Here is an 18,877-nt window from a genome sequence, read left to right as displayed (position 1 = left end):
CAGGGGGCTGTTCTCTACTATACCATACAACTAATGCTGTTAGTCAGGGGGCTGTTCTCTACTATACCATACAACTAATGCTGTTAGTCAGGGGGCTGTTCTCTACTATACCATACAACTAATGCTGTTAGTCAGGGGGCTGTTCTCTACTATACCATACAACTAATGCTGTTAGTCAGGAGGCTGTTCTCTACTATACCATACAACTAATGCTGTGAGTCAGGGGGCTGTTCTCTACTATACCATACAACTAATGCTGTTAGTCAGGGGGCTGTTCTCTACTATACCATACAACTAATGCTGTTAGTCAGGGGGCTGTTCTCTACTATACCATACAACTAATGCTGTTAGTCAGGAGGCTGTTCTCTACTATACCATACAACTAATGCTGTTAGTCAGGGGGCTTTTCTCTACTATACCATACAACTAATTCTGTTAGTCAGGGGGCTTGTCCTGGTCACCAAGGACCACTGGTTGCGCCAAACTCCAAACCAGGTCTGATCTCTGGCCAGACGGTCTGTAGGCAGGAGGTATGAGAGAGGAGGAGAGAGGAGGTAGGCAGGAGGTGTGTAGTCAACCTATCCCTCACCATCAACCAGACAAAGGAGGGAGGTGAAAGAGGCCAGGGAGGAAAGGGAAGTGAAGGCAGACTCCCATCCGCATGGACGTGCCTGAAGGTCCCCCAGTGTCCACCAATAAACCATCATGGTCCACAAACACCCAGACAGTTGTTAAGACAGCGTGTCAGTGGCTTTTCTTCCCGAAGGAGGCTAAACAGTTTTTCCATACAGCCGCACCACTTAGAGCTTCTTGACAGCTGCACCCCCGTCAATCACACAGCGCTCCAGAGGTCAGCGCAGAGGTCAGAGTTCACCACCGGGCTGTGCTTCCTGCCACCCAGGACCTCCACACCAGTCATTAACAGGCTTCTTTCTGTACCTCTGTGTTGTTGGAAAAGGGCCTGGAATTTAGCACTCTCAGTGTTCTAGTCTACACCTGTGCATCTGGTTTTGTAAGATTTCATAGAAAGTGTGTATTTGTTTATGTGTTCTTCACTGACTTGGTGAATGATGCCGTCTTCTCTAAGAGATCTGGCATTTGCAGAGAGTCACTGAGTGCCCAGCGGGCCGGTAAACTGTCGGGTGAGGAGGCCGTGTTTACTGCCGTATTCTGAGCGTTTTGAAGCAGGACTGGTTTCATCAGACATGCTCACATGAGGTGCTCAGCTGTGTGTCTGCGGTGTTGCTAGGTCAAGGATCTTGTTAAGTATGTGTGTGTTTGGTGTTAATAGGTCAAAGGTCTTCTTAAGTGTGAGGAATTTATGTCAGTTACGCTCTGACTGTTCTGCCATTCCTTCTATTTCCCTCTGACTCTCTTTTAAGTCAGACCAATTTCCCTAGTTTATTTTAGCAAAATGTGGTCTCTCCTTCCTCTCCTCCTCGCTCTCTCCTTCCTCTCCCTCTCCTTCCTCTCCTCCTCGCTCTCTCCTTCCTCTCCTCCTCGCTCTCTCCTTCCTTTCCTCCTCGCTCTCTCCTTCCTTTCCTCCTTGCTCTCTCCTTCCTCTCCTCCTCGCTCTCTCCTTCCTCTCCTCCCTCCATCTCTCTCAATGATTGGTGACCTCTGTTTAATTAAACCACAAGGGTAATGACAGTGTGTATAATTACAACCTGGTAGGGAAAGCGTTCCGCTCCACAGCGGAGCAGGAATTATCCGGAAAACTGGGGGGGGGGCTTTCTCTCATAAAAAAGTGTGTGAGTCCTGCGTGTGTGTCTGTGTTTTGTGTGGTTTTGTGTGGTTTTTTGTGTGTGTGAGAGAGAGAATATGTATTTCATAACTGGAAGCAACTTTTATATTTTTAACATTTGTATTTTTCCTATGTTACAATATTCTAATGGCACTAGTCAGATGTTCTGGATGGGCATTTAACATAGAGGTTCTGGAAGGATATTTAACATAAATGTTCTGGATGGATATTTAATGTTGATGTTCTGGATGGGCATTTAACATAGTGGTTCTGGATGGATATTTAACATAGTGGTTCTGGATGGGCATTTAACATAGAGGTTCTGGAAGGATATTTAACATAGATGTTCTGGATGGATATTTAATATACATGTTCTGGATGTGTATTTAACATAGATGTTCTGAATGTGTATTTTATCAAAGATGTTCTGGAAGGATATTTAACATAGATGTTCTGGATGGATATTTAATATACATGTTCTGGATGTGTATTTAACATAGATGTTCTGGATGTGTATTTTATCAAAGATGTTCTGGGTGGATATTTAATATAGAGGTTCTGGATGGATATGTAATGTAGATGTTCTGGATGTGTATTTTATTAATGATGTTCTGGGTGGATATTTAATATACATGTTCTGGATGGATATTTAACATAGATGTTCTGGATGTGTATTTTATCAAATATGTTCTGGGTGGATATTTAATATAGATTTTCTGGATGTGTATTTTATCAAAGATGTTCTGGGTGGATATTTAATGTTCTCTGTCTTCTGTTTTACCAGAAATACTTGCAATATTTAACACTTATGACGTTGTGGTGTGTGTGTGTGTGTGTGTGTGAGTGTGTGTGTGTGAGTGTGTGTGTGTGAGTGTGTGTGTGGTCCATGGGGTTAATGATGTGTCTTTAAGGTGGAATGTGGCAGAATTGGAACAAACCACAGTGACATACACAGAGACACACACAACCACAGTGACATACACAGAGACACACACAACCACAGTGACATACAGAGACACACACAACCACAGTGACATACACAGAGACACACACAACCACAGTGACATACAGAGACACACACAACCACAGTGACATACACAGAGACACACACAACCACAGTGACATACACAGAGACACACACAACCACAGTGACATACACAGAGACACACACAACCACAGTGACATACACAGAGACATACACAACCACAGTGACATACACAGAGACATACACAACCACAGTGACATACACAGAGACACACACAACCACAGTGACATACACAGAGACATACACAACCACAGTGACATACACAGAGACACACACAACCACAGTGACATACACAGAGACATACACAACCACAGTGACATACACAGAGACACACACAACCACAGTGACATACACAGAGACATACACAACCACAGTGACATACACAGAGACATACACAACCACAGTGACATACACAGACCCCACAGGGGATAGAGGGATGAGTGATGAAAGAATGTTGAAAGGCAAATGAAAAGGGAATCCGTCTGGTTGTAGAAATGTAAAGTCACGAAGCCCTTTGTTATGTTCACTCTGTCAATGTGTTTGTCTCTCTCTCTCCCAGAGGTGGTAATGAATACCAAACTAGAGACGTCAGATCTCCGATGGACTGTCTACCCTCACACAGACCCTGAGGTGCAAACACACACTCTGAACACTGTGAATACCTGGAGCACACACACAAACACACATATACATACACACACTCTGAACACTGTAAACACACACACACACTCTGAACACTGTGAATACCTGGAGCACACACACAAACACACATATACATACACACACTCTGAACACTGTAAACACACACACACACTCTGAACACTGTGAATACCTGGAGCACACACACAAACACACATATACATACACACACTCTGAACACTGTAAACACACACACACGCTCTTGACCACTGTGAATACCTGGAGCACACACACAAACACACATATACATACACACACTCTGAACACTGTAAACACACACACACACTCTGAACACTGTGAATACCTGGAGCACACACACAAACACACATATACATACACACACTCTGAACACTGTAAACACACACACACGCTCTTGACCACTGTGAATACCTGGAGCACACACACAAACACACATATACATACACACACTCTGAACACTGTAAACACACACACACACTCTGAACACTGTGAATACCTGGAGCACACACACAAACACACATATACATACACACACTCTGAACACTGTAAACACACACACACGCTCTTGACCACTGTGAATACCTGGAGCACACACACAAACACACATATACATACACACACTCTGAACCCTGTAAACACACACACACGCTCTTGACCACTGTGAATACCTGGAGCACACACACAAACACACATATACATACACACACTCTGAACACTGTAAACACACACACACGCTCTTGACCACTGTGAATACCTGGAGCACACACACAAACACACATATACATACACACACTCTGAACACTGTAAACACACACACACACTCTGAACACTGTGAATACCTGGAGCACACACACAAACACACATATACATACACACACTCTGAACACTGTAAACACACACACACGCTCTTGACCACTGTGAATACCTGGAGCACACACACAAACACACATATACATACACACACTCTGAACACTGTAAACACACACACACGCTCTTGACCACTGTGAATACCTGGAGCACACACACAAACACACACATATACATACACACACTCTGAACACTGTAAACACACACACACGCTCTTGACCACTGTGAATACCTGGAGCACACACACAAACACACACATATACATACACACACTCTGAACACTGTAAACACACACACACGCTCTTGACCACTGTGAATACCTGGAGCACACACACAAACACACATATACATACACACACTCTGAACACTGTAAACACACACACACACTCTGAACACTGTGAATACCTGGAGCACACACACAAACACACATATACATACACACACTCTGAACACTGTAAACACACACACACGCTCTTGACCACTGTGAATACCTGGAGCACACACACAAACACACATATACATACACACACTCTGAACACTGTAACACACACACACACTCTGAACACTGTGAATACCTGGAGCACACACACAAACACACATATACATACACACACTCTGAACACTGTAAACACACACACACGCTCTTGACCACTGTGAATACCTGGAGCACACACACAAACACACATATACATACACACACTCTGAACACTGTAAACACACACACACGCTCTTGACCACTGTGAATACCTGGAGCACACACACAAACACACATATACATACACACACTCTGAACACTGTAAACACACACACACGCTCTTGACCACTGTGAATACCTGGAGCACACACACAAACACACATATACATACACACACTCTGAACACTGTAAACACACACACACACTCTGACCACTGTGAATACCTGGAGCACACACACAAACACACATATACATACACACACTCTGAACACTGTAAACACACACACACGCTCTTGACCACTGTGAATACCTGGAGCACACACACAAACACACATATACATACACACACTCTTGAGCACCGTGAACACAGCTGACCTGTGGTGTTCTTCCATGTCCCAGTGGGAGGAGATGAGCGGTCTGGATGACGAGGGGAGCAGTGTGCGCACCTATCAGCTGTGTCCAGGAGACAGTAGCACCTCCCATTGGCTGAGGAGCCGGCTCATCCCGCGAAGGACCGCCTCCGTACTCTATGTGGAGATACGGTACGGACTCACTGACACTTGGTTACTTTGGTGGCTGCTGGGATACTCTCAGGGTTTGGTTGGGTGTGGCTGCTGGGATACTCTCAGGGATTGGTTGGGTGTGGCTGCTGGGATACTCTCAGGGTTTGGTTGGGTGTGGCTGCTGGGATACTCTCAGGGATTGGTTGGTTGTGATCGTGGCTGTGAAAGGTTTTTGCTGACTCTGTGTTTTGTCTCTTAGGTTCACAATGATGGAATGTTCATCTCTCCCCTATAACTCCCAACGCTCCTGTAAGGAGACCTTTAACTTATATTACTATCAAACGGATGCTGATGACGCCACTAACACACACCCAGCATGGATGGAAAACCCCTACACTAAGGTAAACACACACACACACATACACACACCTAGCTAGACAAATGGGGTATTCATTTCCCTAATAAATGTTTTTCATGGTGGGGAACCTCCAGGTAATGATGACATGTGAATGGGTTAGGGTTAGATATGATATAAAGTGCTTCTCCCCATGAAGAATGACACCATTATATAACATGTTTCTCTTTCTCTTTTCAGTCTCTGCTCTAACCACCCGGTCTCTTCCATTCTGTCTCTCCAGGTGGACACAGTAGCAGCTGACTTCCTGCTTCGAAGGGGAGGAGAGAAGAAGTCCAACGTAAAGACTCTCAGAATTGGTTCGTTGACCAAAAGGGGCCTGTACCTGGCCTTCCAAGGCCAAGGGGCCTGTATGGCTCTACTGGCTGTCAGGGTACGTCTTCTTCATTAGTCTTATGCTCCTGTCTGTCTGTAGTCTTCTTCATTAGTCTTATGGTCCATTCGTCTGTAGTCTTCTTCATTAGTCTTATTGTCCAGTCTGTCTGTAGTCTTCAATACTGCGTTTCCACAGGTGTTTTCCCCCGGTACCAGGGCTACACCAGTGATTTATGCTAATGTTGGCTCCAGACTTTTCGGTTTCCACTATAAATTTGGTACCAAGGACTTAAGGAGTAAAATATTTTTCTGGTAGTAAGATAAACAATAATGCCATGCTCAGTTTGTTTACATAACGGAGTTTGAACTTAAGTAATAATTCATTTCTTCCTCAAACTCCTGCGACCGGCTCCTTCACCTACACTAATATGTATTTAGTCCAAACTATCTACCTTTAATAGAAGGATTTGGGAGAATTCTGAGGACATTTTGTGTTGTTATAGGTTCTGCAGGCTAGGATACTTCTCGGTCTCAGCGCTCTGTTTTTCTATTGAGTCAATGGTATCGTATCACCTTCGGTGGTTCCAACTCTTTCTGTTCTGAGGCTTTTGTTCCCTGTACTGTTGCTTCATTTTCTTTCTTTTATCTGGGATCTGTTTGTTTTCTGGATGAAAACCATTACGAGAAGCCTAAAGCAAACAATGTACATCGCCATTTGGATAGAACGCCATGCCGCGTGTATATACCATGTCACTCGTCAATCCACTACGTCCTAAAGTCCAGGCCTTGGCACCAAGTAAGAGCCAGGCTACTCGACCAAGGCCTAGTGGCCGACTGGCGCTGACCCGTGTCAGTGGAAACAGAAACATTCCTGGACTTTAGGGTAAAACACCAGTGTTTGGCACCAGTGGAAACCAGGCACAGTTTATGGTCAGTCAAGTCTGTCTGTCGTCTTCATTAGCCTTATGGTCCAGTCTGTCTGTAGTCTTAAATGAGTCTTATGATCAGTCAAATCTGTCTGTAGTCTTCTTCTTGATTCTTATGGTTGGTCTAGTCTGTCTGTAGTCTTTTTCATGAGTCTTATGGTCGTTCAAGTCTGTCTGTAGTCTTCTTCATGAGTCTTATGGTCGGTCAAGTCTGTCTGTAGTCTTCTTCATGAGTCTTATGGTCGGTCAAGTCTGTCTGTAGTCTTCTTCATGAGTCTTATGGTCGGTCAAGTCTGTCTGTAGTCTTCTTCATGAGTCTTATGGTCGTTCAAGTCTGTCTGTAGTCTTCTTCTTGAGTCTTATGGTCGTTCAAGTCTGTCTGTAGTCTTCTTCATGAGTCTTATGGTCGGTCAAGTCTGTCTGTAGTCTTCTTCTTGAGTCTTATGGTCGGTCAAGTCTGTCTGTAGTCTTCTTCATGAGTCTTATGGTCGGTCAAGTCTGTCTGTATTCTTCTTCATGAGTCTTATGGTCGTTCAAGTCTGTCTGTAGTCTTCTTCATGAGTCTTATGGTCGTTCAAGTCTGTCTGTAGTCTTCTTCTTGAGTCTTATGGTCGTTCAAGTCTGTCTGTAGTCTTCTTCATGAGTCTTATGTTTTAGGTTCGTGTTATAACACATTGTATTCTTCCCCCAAGGTGTATTTTAAGAAGTGCCCTCCCCTGACTCGCTCCTTTTCAAAGTTCCCTGAGACGGTACCCCACGCCCTGGTGGAGGGGGCTCAGGGGGTGTGTGTGGACAACGCTGTGACCCCCCCGGGCGAGCTGGCACGCCCTCCTAGCATGCTTTGCGGTGAGGATGGCCATTGGGTTGGTCAGCCAACCACTGCCTGCGCCTGTAAAGATGGATATGAACCCACAGACACCGACCTACGCTGTAGAGGTGAGGTTATGAACCCACAGACACCGACCTACACTGTAGAGGTGAGGTTATGAACCCACAGACACGGACCTACACTGTAGAGGTGAGGTTATGAACCCACAGACACCGACCTACACTGTAGAGGTGAGGTTATGAACCCACAGACACCGACCTACACTGTAGAGGTGAGGTTATGAACCCACAGACACCGACCTACACTGTAGAGGTGAGGTTATGAACCCACAGACACTGACCTACACTGTAGAGGTGAGGTTATGAACCCACAGACACCGACCTACACTGTAGAGGTGAGGTTATGAACCCACAGACACCGACCTACGCTGTAGAGGTGAGGTTATGAACCCACAGACACCGACCTACACTGTAGAGGTGAGGTTATGAACCCACAGACACGGACCTACACTGTAGAGGTGAGGTTATGAACCCACAGACACCGACCTACACTGTAGAGGTGAGGTTATGAACCCACAGACACCGACCTACACTGTAGAGGTGAGGTTATGAACCCACAGACACCGACCTACACTGTAGAGGTGAGGTTATGAACCCACAGACACTGACCTACACTGTAGAGGTGAGGTTATGAACCCACAGACACCGACCTACACTGTAGAGGTGAGGTTATGAACCCACAGACACCGACCTGCGCTGTAGAGGTGAGGTTATGAACCCACAGACACCGACCTACGCTGTAGAGGTGAGGTTATGAACCCACAGACACCGACCTACACTGTAGAGGTGAGGTTATGAACCCACAGACACCGACCTACACTGTAGAGGTGAGGTTATGAACCCACAGACTTCATAGAGGGAGACAGACAGACAGAGAAAGAGGCAGAAATAGAGAGACAGACGGAGTCAGACAAACTATGTACGTGTGAAAGCAGTGAGCTCAGACAACAGAGGAATTTTAAGTGAATATGTTGATAACGATGTAAGTGGAAAACAGAGGAAGATCATACACCCCCCCCCGCACACACACACACACACACACACACACACACACACATACACCCTCCACCCCCCACACACCCACACACACACACACACACCCTCCACCCCGCACACACACACACACACACACACACCCTCCACCCCGCGCACACACACACACACACACACATACACCCTCCACCCCCCCCACACACACACACACCCCGCACCCCCACCCCACACACACCCTCCACCCCCCCCCCACACACACACACCCTCCACCCCACACACACACACCACACACACATACACCCTCCACCCCGCACACACCCTCCACCCCCCCCCACACACACACACACACACACACACACACACACCCATCACCCTCACACACACCCTCCACCCCGCACACACACACACCCCCGCACACCCCCCCCCCCGCACACACCCTCCACCTCCCACACACACACACCCTCCACCCCGCACACACACACACACACACACACCCCACACACACATACACTTAACCCCCCACACACACTCTGCCCAGGCAGTTTATACAGATAGAATAATAAAAACACTGTTGGTGCCGGGGACAAACTGGTCATCAATACAGACCCACTCGGTGGATCTGGGTGGATCTCCAGGCCAGTCTCTGGGTATACTTGTTAATGTGTGTTGTTCTGTGTGTAGCTGGGCTTCTTGTGGTTGAAACACGTCTCAAGTCACAGTGAACTCCCCTTGGGTATTAACACACACGTTACAGCCCTAACATGTCCTCACCAACTGGTTAGCAGCTGCTGCGTAGCAAGGGAGGGGAGGAGGGGGTACAAGAGAGGGGGGAGAAAGGGGGGAGACAGAAACTACAATGGAGTGAGGGAGGAGGGGCAGGGAAGAGAAAAGCTTTGTGGAGTGGTAGAGGTTAGAGGTCAAGCTGCCTCTCCAAAGCCTCGTGTGAGAGAGAGGCATGGTGTGTCACGGTGTGTGTTTGTGAAATGGAGTGTGTGTGTGTATGTGTGTGTTTACCAGCTCAGTGCTCTGAGGAGAGGTGTGGTATGAAGAACATCAGAGGACAGAGGGAGGGACTTAGTGAGACTTCACTATAGAAGCAACCGCAGGCAGAGCAGGCACTCCAGAGGAGACACGCTGTGTTCATACTGCCCGTAAAATGAGGTGGAAACTGAGCTGCACTTCCTAATCTCCTGCCTCATTTATTTGAGAAGACTTGGAGCTTGCAAATAAACAACTTGAATAAATATAGTGACCTATTATTTTTTTATCTTTCACCACAAATGCTGCCATGTGGCGTGATGTAAAACCTAACGTTACTTCTCGGTAGGGGTGGGTGAATCGATCCCATGTTCCGTTGTCATGAACACATCTTAAGTGCTTCTCCAGCTCCACTGCTGTTGCTTGTGCCCGAGCACTCAAACAACGAACATACGTGTCGTGCACGAAAGCGTGCCACAGCACCCGGACTCCTGGTGCCAACCGCCAATCCAACCCAAAGGCCTACATTTATTGCATGCATGAATGCCATGGGCCATGGCTGAACAAACGAGGACCATAATGTATAATATAGACTATATTCAGACATTTAACTCGTATATTCAGCCCATTGAAAAGTATCTAAATTACTGAATTTAAAACAATATACCTTAAACCTGTAATATGGAAATATGTAGTCAGTCATAGGCTACAGATGTAATTGTTTTGTTATTTTACCTAGGTGATTCCCCAAGAGCTCTGGATATTACAGGTAGCTGTCCCCTTCATGAAAGTACATAAGCCACATTTAATAATAAAAGTGGTCGGTATTGGTAACGATATTGGTGATTCTGGCACTGTATTACTTGGTATCGCATCAAACCCAAAATGTGTGGTATTGCACACCCCTACTTCTGAGCTTTCAAAAAGCATTCAGGTGTATTCTCACTTGGAACCACCTCCCAGTTGCCCATGAACGCACCTTCCAAAATAGAGAGGTTTGATTCAGTTAAGCACTAAATAATCCATCTATCGATAACTAGCTAGCTTGCTTACCTGCATGTAGTCCATTCTTGTGGTTGTTCTCAGTTGCGAACTACAAACAAACTTATGAACAAACTACTGACTGCAAGTTTTTTACAGTAGCCGGGGCACAATAGCCATGTTGTTCGTAGGGCGTACAATGATATAATAACACTCTGTAAACAACAACAATACAGACAATAGTAATAACACTCTGTAAAGAACAGCAATGTAGACAATAGTAATAACACTCTGTAAACAACAACAATACAGACAGTAGTAATAACACTTTGTAAAGAACAACAATACATACAGTAGTAATAACACTTTGTAAAGAACAACAATACATACAGTAGAATTAAAACACTATAAACGACAACAATACAAAAAGTAGTAATAACAGTCTAAACGACAACAATACATACAGTAGTAGTAACACTGTGAATGACAACAATACATACAGTAGTAATAACACTTTCTATGAGACAATAATAAAGACAGTAGCATTATGTTAACGACACCAGTTCGAATGGTAGCAATAACACTCTAAACGACAACAGTACTGACAGTAGTAATAGCACTGTATGCAACAACAAGACAGACAGTCGTAATAACACTGTAAACAACAACAGTACAGACAGTAGTAATAACACTGTATGCACCAACAAGACAGACAGTAGTAATAACACTCTGTAAACAACAACAGTACTGACAGTAGTAATAACACTGTATGCAACAACAAGACAAACAGTAGTAATAACACTCTGTAAACGACAACAATACAGACAGTAGTAATTACACTGTATGCAACAACAAGACAGACAGTAGTAATAACACTCTGTAAACAAAAACAGTACTTAAAGTAGTTATAACACTCTTCAGACTCAAAAGATTTGACAGGCACTTTGTTTTAGGAGATACATTTGTGTTTGTGTGTGAAGGTGGGGGCAGATTGGGTTCATTAAATGGCACCCTTGTTGTTGGTTTTTATGTTTTACTAACCTACCACAGTCCCCACAAGGATGGTTAATCATGGGACATTTCACCTTTTAACCACGAGAAAAAATATGATTTTGGGCTTAGTTGTGTGTGTTTGTATGAATGTGTGTGTGCATGTGCGTGCGTGTGTGTGTGGGGGGGGTATTTTGGGTGGTAGTCTAGTTAGGCTGGGGAGGACAGTGGTGATGTCATGGTTGGTTTTCATTCTTCCTGTTCCCTAGAGTTCATTTCCTGTTTCACCTCTCATTGTTCAGACTGTCTAGGCTCCGGTCTGTCTGTCTGTGACTGTCGGTCTGTGACTGTCTGTCTTTGGCTGTCTGTCTGCCCGCCTGTCTGTCTCTCTGCTGTCTTTAACTGTCTGTCTTTGCCTGTCTGTCTCTCTGCTGTCTTTAACTGTTATACTGATTCTGGGTATCTGTCTCCAGCATGTCCTGTCAGTCTGTGACTGTCGGTCTGTGACTGTCTGTCTTTGCCTGTCTGTCTCTCTGCTGTCTTTAACTGTTATACTGATTCTGGGTTTCTGTCTCCAGCATGTCCTGTCAGTCTGTGACTGACGGTCTGTGACTGTCTGTCTTTGCCTGTCTGTCTCTCTGCTGTCTTTAACTGTTATACTGATTCTGGGTTTCTGTCTCCAGCGTGTCCTGTCGGTCACTATAAGGCGGGGCTGGGGGTTGGTGGATGCGTCCCCTGTCCGGACAACAGCAACACCTTAGGAACAGGCTCCTCCCACTGCCTCTGTCGCTCCGGTTACCACAGAGCAGGTTCCGACCCGGTAACGTCACTCTGCACACGTGAGTGGATTTGGTTCTACAGACTTTCTAGTCTCTTTCACTTGTTTTCTGACAGGCTGTTCATCTTTAAATAGCAGTGGATTCCTTGGGTTTTTCTGCATGTTTTTAGTAATAGTAATAGTAATAGTAATAATAATAATGAACAGTTTATTCAGGAATTTGTCTAGCATTTGCCCATGGTCACTTTTTCTTTAGTAGGTTTCTTCATCCTTCCATTTATAGCTGTTCTTTATAGTCTGCAGTTTTTTGGGTTTTGATGATGCAAGTTAAGTGCTGCTCTGTTAACATGTAGCTTGTGATTTTTGCTGTGGTGTGAAAGTGCTGTTAATGGTGTGACTTAAAGCTCAGAGAATGCTACCTCTCTCCCTGTCTTTACCACCTCCTCCTCTCTCTCCCTCTCTTTACCACCTCCTCCACTCTCTCCCTGTCTTTACCACCTCCTCCTCTCTCTCCCTGTCTTTACCACCTCCTCCTCTCTCTCCCTGTCTTTACCACCTCCTCCTCTCTCCCCCTCTCTTTACCACCTCCTCCTCTCTCTCCCTGTCTTTACCACCTCCTCCTCTCTCTCCCTCTTTTTACCACCTCCTCCTCTCTCTCCCTCTCTTTACCACCTCCTCCTCTCTCTCTCCCTGTCTTTACCACCTCCTCCTCTCTCTCTCCCTGTCTTTACCACCTCCTCCTCTCTCTCCCTGTCTTTACCACCTCCTCCTCTCTCTCTCCCTGTCTTTACCACCTCCTCCTCTCTCTCTCCCTGTCTTTACCACCTCCTCCTCTCTCTCTCCCTGTCTTTACCACCTCCTCCTCTCTCTCTCCCTGTCTTTACCACCTCCTCCTCTCTCTCTCCCTGTCTTTACCACCTCCTCCTCTCTCTCCCTGTCTTTACCACCTCCTCCTCTCTCGCCCTCTGTCTTTACCTCCTCCTCTCTCGGTCTGTCTTTACCTCCTCCTCTCTCGGTCTGTCTTTACTGCCTCCTCCTCTGCTTTACTGAATAGTTTGGGGTAACTGGGAGGTCGTCTCCATTCAGGGGTGTCCCTGTACTGTGTCTTCTCAGTAATTAACCAGCTGAAGGACAGACCGGCTCCAGGCCTTCACCAGCTGTGTTTAAAACAGCAATCACCCGCCCCTTTAAATCACCACCCGCCCCTTTAAATCACCACCTGCCCATTTAAACAACCTGTGCCTGTACATCCTCCTTTATGCTGTTCTGGGACTATAAGTCCAGTAGAAATATAACCCTGCAGACAAGCCCCCTTTATATTCATGGAACCTCCCACACACAGTCACACACAGAGACACACACCCCATAACTGTCCTGCCCACCCCTTTAGGTAGGGCTGCCCACCAGTCATTAGGACTCATTAGGCTTTCTGGTTTCAGGTTTCAGAGGTGTTGTTTCTGTTTGGCCTTTACATACAGACACACAGTCCTCTGTCTTTGTCTCTGTCTGTTCCTCTCTCTACTGTGTTTCAGTTATATGGTTGTCATGTATGTTATAAATTGTGTTTCAGTTATACGGTTGTCATGTATGTTACAGATTATGTTTCAGTAATATAGTTGTCATGTACGTTAGAGATTACGTTTCAGTTATGTTGTTGTCATGTATGTTAGAGATTACGTTTCAGTTATGTTGTTGTCATGTTTGTTATAGATTATTATTTTGTTATTCCCCTCCACCTCAGGCCCCCCCTCAGCACCTCGCTCCATCGTGTCACAGATCAACGACACCATGGTAACGCTAGAATGGTCGGAGCCTTTAGAACGCGGTGGCCGTGACGACCTGACCTACAGCATAGGGTGTGTCCGCTGTAGCCCCTCTTCCCAGAGGGCGTGTCTTCACTGCGGAGATGGTGTGTCTTATCGACCATCCCAGCACGGCCTGTCACAGCGCAGAGTGGTAATCCGCGGACTCCTACCACACACCACCTACACCCTCAGCGTCCAATCAGAAAACGGTGTCTCAAAGCTAAGCCAATCAGAACCTGCTGTTGAGAGAGTCAACATTACTACGAGCCGAGACAGTACGAACACACGCCTTCCACAACCGTACACACATACACAACACCTTAAAGTGTACCGCTGGCAGTAACATGGTTCTTAACTGTGTGTGTGTCCGTATGTGTGTGTCCGTGTGTTGTGTCTGTAGTGCCAGCTCCAGTATCTGGAATAAAAAGAACCAAGGCATCAGAGAACAGTCTGACTCTACACTGGAACAACCCCCAACACACAGACTACACTGTCCTGGAATACGAGCTACGATACCGTCCCAAGGTAGACACACACACACACCAATCACAATGTCCTTCAATATCAACTATACTACTGTCCCAAGGTAGACACACACACACACACCAATCACAATGTCCTTCAATATCAACTATACTACTGTCCCAAGGTAGACACACACACACACACACACCAATCACAATGTCCTTCAATATCAACTATACTACTGTCCCAAGGTAGACACACACACACACACACCAATACCAATCACAATGTCCTTCAATATCAACTATACTACTGTCTCAAGGTAGACACACACACACACCAATCACAATGTCCTTCAATATCAACTATACTACTGTCCCAAGGTAGACACACACACACACACACCAATACCAATCACAATGTCCTTCAATATCAACTATACTACTGTCTCAAGGTACACACACACACACACACACCAATCACAATGTCCTTCAATATCAACTATACTACTGTCCCAAGGTAGACACACACACCAATCACAATGTCCTTCAATATCAACTATACTACTGTCCCAAGGTAGACACACACACACACACCAATCACAATGTCCTTCAATATCAACTATACTACTGTCTCAAGGTACACACACACACACACACACCAATACCAATCACAATGTCCTTCAATATCAACTATACTACTGTCCCAAGGTAGACACACACACACACACACACCAATCACAATGTCCTTCAATATCAACTATACTACTGTCCCAAGGTAGACACACACACACACACACCAATACCAATCACAATGTCCTTCAATATCAACTATACTACTGTCTCAAGGTACACACACACACACACACACCAATCACAATGTCCTTCAATATCAACTATACTACTGTCCCAAGGTACACACACACACACACCAATCACAATGTCCTTCAATATCAACTATACTACTGTCCCAAGGTAGACACACACACACACACCAATCACAATGTCCTTCAATATCAACTATACTACTGTCCCAAGGTAGACACACACACACACACCAATACCAATCACAATGTCCTTCAATATCAACTATACTACTGTCTCAAGGTACACACACACACACACACACACACACACACACACCAATCACAATGTCCTTCAATATCAACTATACTACTGTCCCAAGGTAGACACACACACACACACACCAATACCAATCACAATGTCCTTCAATATCAACTATACTACTGTCTCAAGGTACACACACACACACCAATCACAATGTCCCTCTCTGTCTGTCTCTCTCCCTGTCTGTTTGTCTCTCTCTCTCTCCCTCTGTCTGTTTCTCTCTCCCTCTCTGTCTGTCTCTCTCCCTGTCTCCCTGTTTGTCTGTCTGTCCCTGTGTGTCTGTCTGTGTGTCTGTAGGATGGCCCAGAGGCAGGACAGTGGCAGTATGTGACCAGTCTGGTTGGTAGTGCTGTGCTCAGTAACCTACAGAGGTCAACTGGTTATCAGGTCCAGGTTCGGGCCAGAACCATGGCTGGATTCAGTACCTTCTCCCCAGTGTCCACCTTCACCACCCTGCCCGATGGTATGAGCCCTGACCCAGTGACCTGATCTGTTTTACACACTGTAGACTATATTTGGATTTATAATAATAATAATAATTAATATTATAGTACATTATCATGATGGTCCATTAGAGACTGTTGGCTGGAGAACATGTAGAAACAATATGTACCAACATACAAACCCAACAGGACAATAGACATGTAGAAACAGTATGTACCAACATACATACCCAACAGGACAATAGACATGTAGATACAGTATGTACCAACATACAAACCCAATATGCATTAAATGTTTACTAATATGTAATACATCCTTATATATTAATCTATATTTTTGTTAAGTATCTAATGATGTTCATTATATGTTTACTAATATGTAATACATCAATATAATATAAAAAAATAATGAAATATGTAAATGTGTTAATTATATGTTTACTACTTTGTAATATAACATTATATAATATGCTGGACACTTAATTCTCTCCAGAAGGGGCTGCCCACTCCCAGCTGATGGTGACAGGTGTCCTGGTTGCCATGGGAATTCTACTTCTTATTGCCGTGGTAACCATTGCTGTATACTGCTATCGGTGAGTTGGGGGGGTATCTGGCCCAGCGCATGTGTCAGTTATCTGGCCCAGCGCATGTGTCAGTTATCTGGCCCAGCGCATGTGTCAGTTATCTGGCCCAGCGCATGTGTCAGTTATCTGGCCCAGCGCATGTGTCAGTTATCTGGCCCAGTGTGTGTGTCAGTTATCTGGCCCAGTGTGCATGTCAGTTATCTGGCCTAGTGTGTGTGTGTCAGTTATCCAGGCTAGTGTGTTTGTGTTATTGGTCTGGCCTAGTGTGTATGTGTGTGTGTATGTCCGTTTTTTGGCTTAGTGTGTGTGTCAGTTATCCTACCCTGCGTGTGTGTCAGTAATCTGAACCAGTGTGTGTGTCAGTTATCCTACCCTGCGTGTGTGTCAGTAATCTGAACCAGTGTGGGTAACAGTTATCCTACCCTGTGTGTGTGTCAGTAATCTGAACCAGTGTGGGTGACAGTTATCCTACCCTGCGTGTGTGTCAGTAATCTGAACCAGTGTGGGTAACAGTTATCCTACCCTGTGTGTGTGTCAGTAATCTGAACCAGTGTGTGTGACAATTATCCTACCCTGCGTGTGTGTCAGTAATCTGAACCAGTGTGTGTGTCAGTTATCCTACCCTGCGTGTGTGTCAGTAATCTGGACCAGTGTGTGTGTCAGTTATCCTACCCTGCGTGTGTGTCAGTAATCTGAACCAGTGTGGGTAACAGTTATCCTACCCTGCGTGTGTGTCAGTAATCTGAACCAGTGTGGGTGACAGTTATCCTACCCTGCGTGTGTGTCAGTAATCTGAACCAGTGTGGGTGACAGTTATCCTACCCTGCGTGTGTGTCAGTAATCTGAACCAGTGTGGGTGTCAGTTATCCTACCCTGCGTGTGTGTCAGTAATCTGAACCAGTGTGTGTGACAGTTATCCTACCCTGCGTGTGTGTCAGTAATCTGAACCAGTGTGTGTGTCAGTTATCCTACCCTGCGTGTGTGTCAGTAATCTGGACCAGTGTGTGTGTCAGTTATCCTACCCTGCGTGTGTGTCAGTAATCTGAACCAGTGTGGGTAACAGTTATCCTACCCTGCGTGTGTGTCAGTAATCTGAACCAGTGTGGGTAACAGTTATCCTACCCTGCGTGTGTGTCAGTAATCTGAACCAGTGTGTGTGTCAGTTATCCTACCCTGCGTGTGTGTCAGTAATCTGAACCAGTGTCTGTGTCAGTTATCCTACCCTGCATGTGTGTCAGTAATCTGAACCAGTGTGGGTGACAGTTATCCTACCCTGCGTGTGTGTCAGTAATCTGAACCAGTGTCTGTGTCAGTTATCCTACCCTGCATGTGTGTCAGTAATCTGAACCAGTGTGTGTGACAGTTATCCTACCCTGCGTGTGTGTCAGTAATCTGAACCAGTGTGTGTGTCAGTTATCCTACCCTGCGTGTGTATCAGTAATCTGGACCAGTGTGTGTGTCAGTTATCCTACCCTGCGTGTGTGTCAGTAATCTGAACCAGTGTGTGTGTCAGTTATCCTACCCTGCGTGTGTATCAGTAATCTGGACCAGTGTGTGTGTCAGTTATCCTACCCTGCGTGTGTGTCAGTAATCTGAACCAGTGTGGGTAACAGTTATCCTACCCTGTGTGTGTGTCAGTAATCTGAACCAGTGTGGGT

The 18,877-nt window shown here is 45.5% G+C and overlaps 1 protein-coding gene across 2 annotated transcripts in view; it reads left to right on the top strand.

The window, feature by feature from the left end:
- LOC105009281 (ephrin type-B receptor 4b) overlaps nucleotides 1–18,877 on the top strand; it is a 43,262-nt gene that overhangs the window by 9,287 nt on the left and 15,098 nt on the right. For both annotated transcript variants that reach the window (XM_029117581.2, XM_029117580.2), the window contains exons 2-11: nucleotides 3,349–3,419; nucleotides 5,428–5,570; nucleotides 5,791–5,932; nucleotides 6,170–6,319; nucleotides 7,880–8,123; nucleotides 12,701–12,856; nucleotides 14,537–14,875; nucleotides 15,001–15,125; nucleotides 16,490–16,655; nucleotides 17,129–17,228. In XM_029117581.2, the coding sequence (XP_028973414.1) occupies nucleotides 3,349–3,419; nucleotides 5,428–5,570; nucleotides 5,791–5,932; nucleotides 6,170–6,319; nucleotides 7,880–8,123; nucleotides 12,701–12,856; nucleotides 14,537–14,875; nucleotides 15,001–15,125; nucleotides 16,490–16,655; nucleotides 17,129–17,228 (1,636 nt within the window). The remainder of the gene's footprint in view (nucleotides 1–3,348; nucleotides 3,420–5,427; nucleotides 5,571–5,790; nucleotides 5,933–6,169; nucleotides 6,320–7,879; nucleotides 8,124–12,700; nucleotides 12,857–14,536; nucleotides 14,876–15,000; nucleotides 15,126–16,489; nucleotides 16,656–17,128; nucleotides 17,229–18,877) is intronic.

The sequence above is a fragment of the Esox lucius genome, chromosome 24 (genome assembly GCF_011004845.1).
Source record: "Esox lucius isolate fEsoLuc1 chromosome 24, fEsoLuc1.pri, whole genome shotgun sequence".
Taxonomy (NCBI): domain Eukaryota; kingdom Metazoa; phylum Chordata; class Actinopteri; order Esociformes; family Esocidae; genus Esox; species Esox lucius.
The sequence above is the reverse complement of the archived record's forward strand: the minus strand, read 5'-3'. Positions and strand labels throughout refer to the sequence as shown.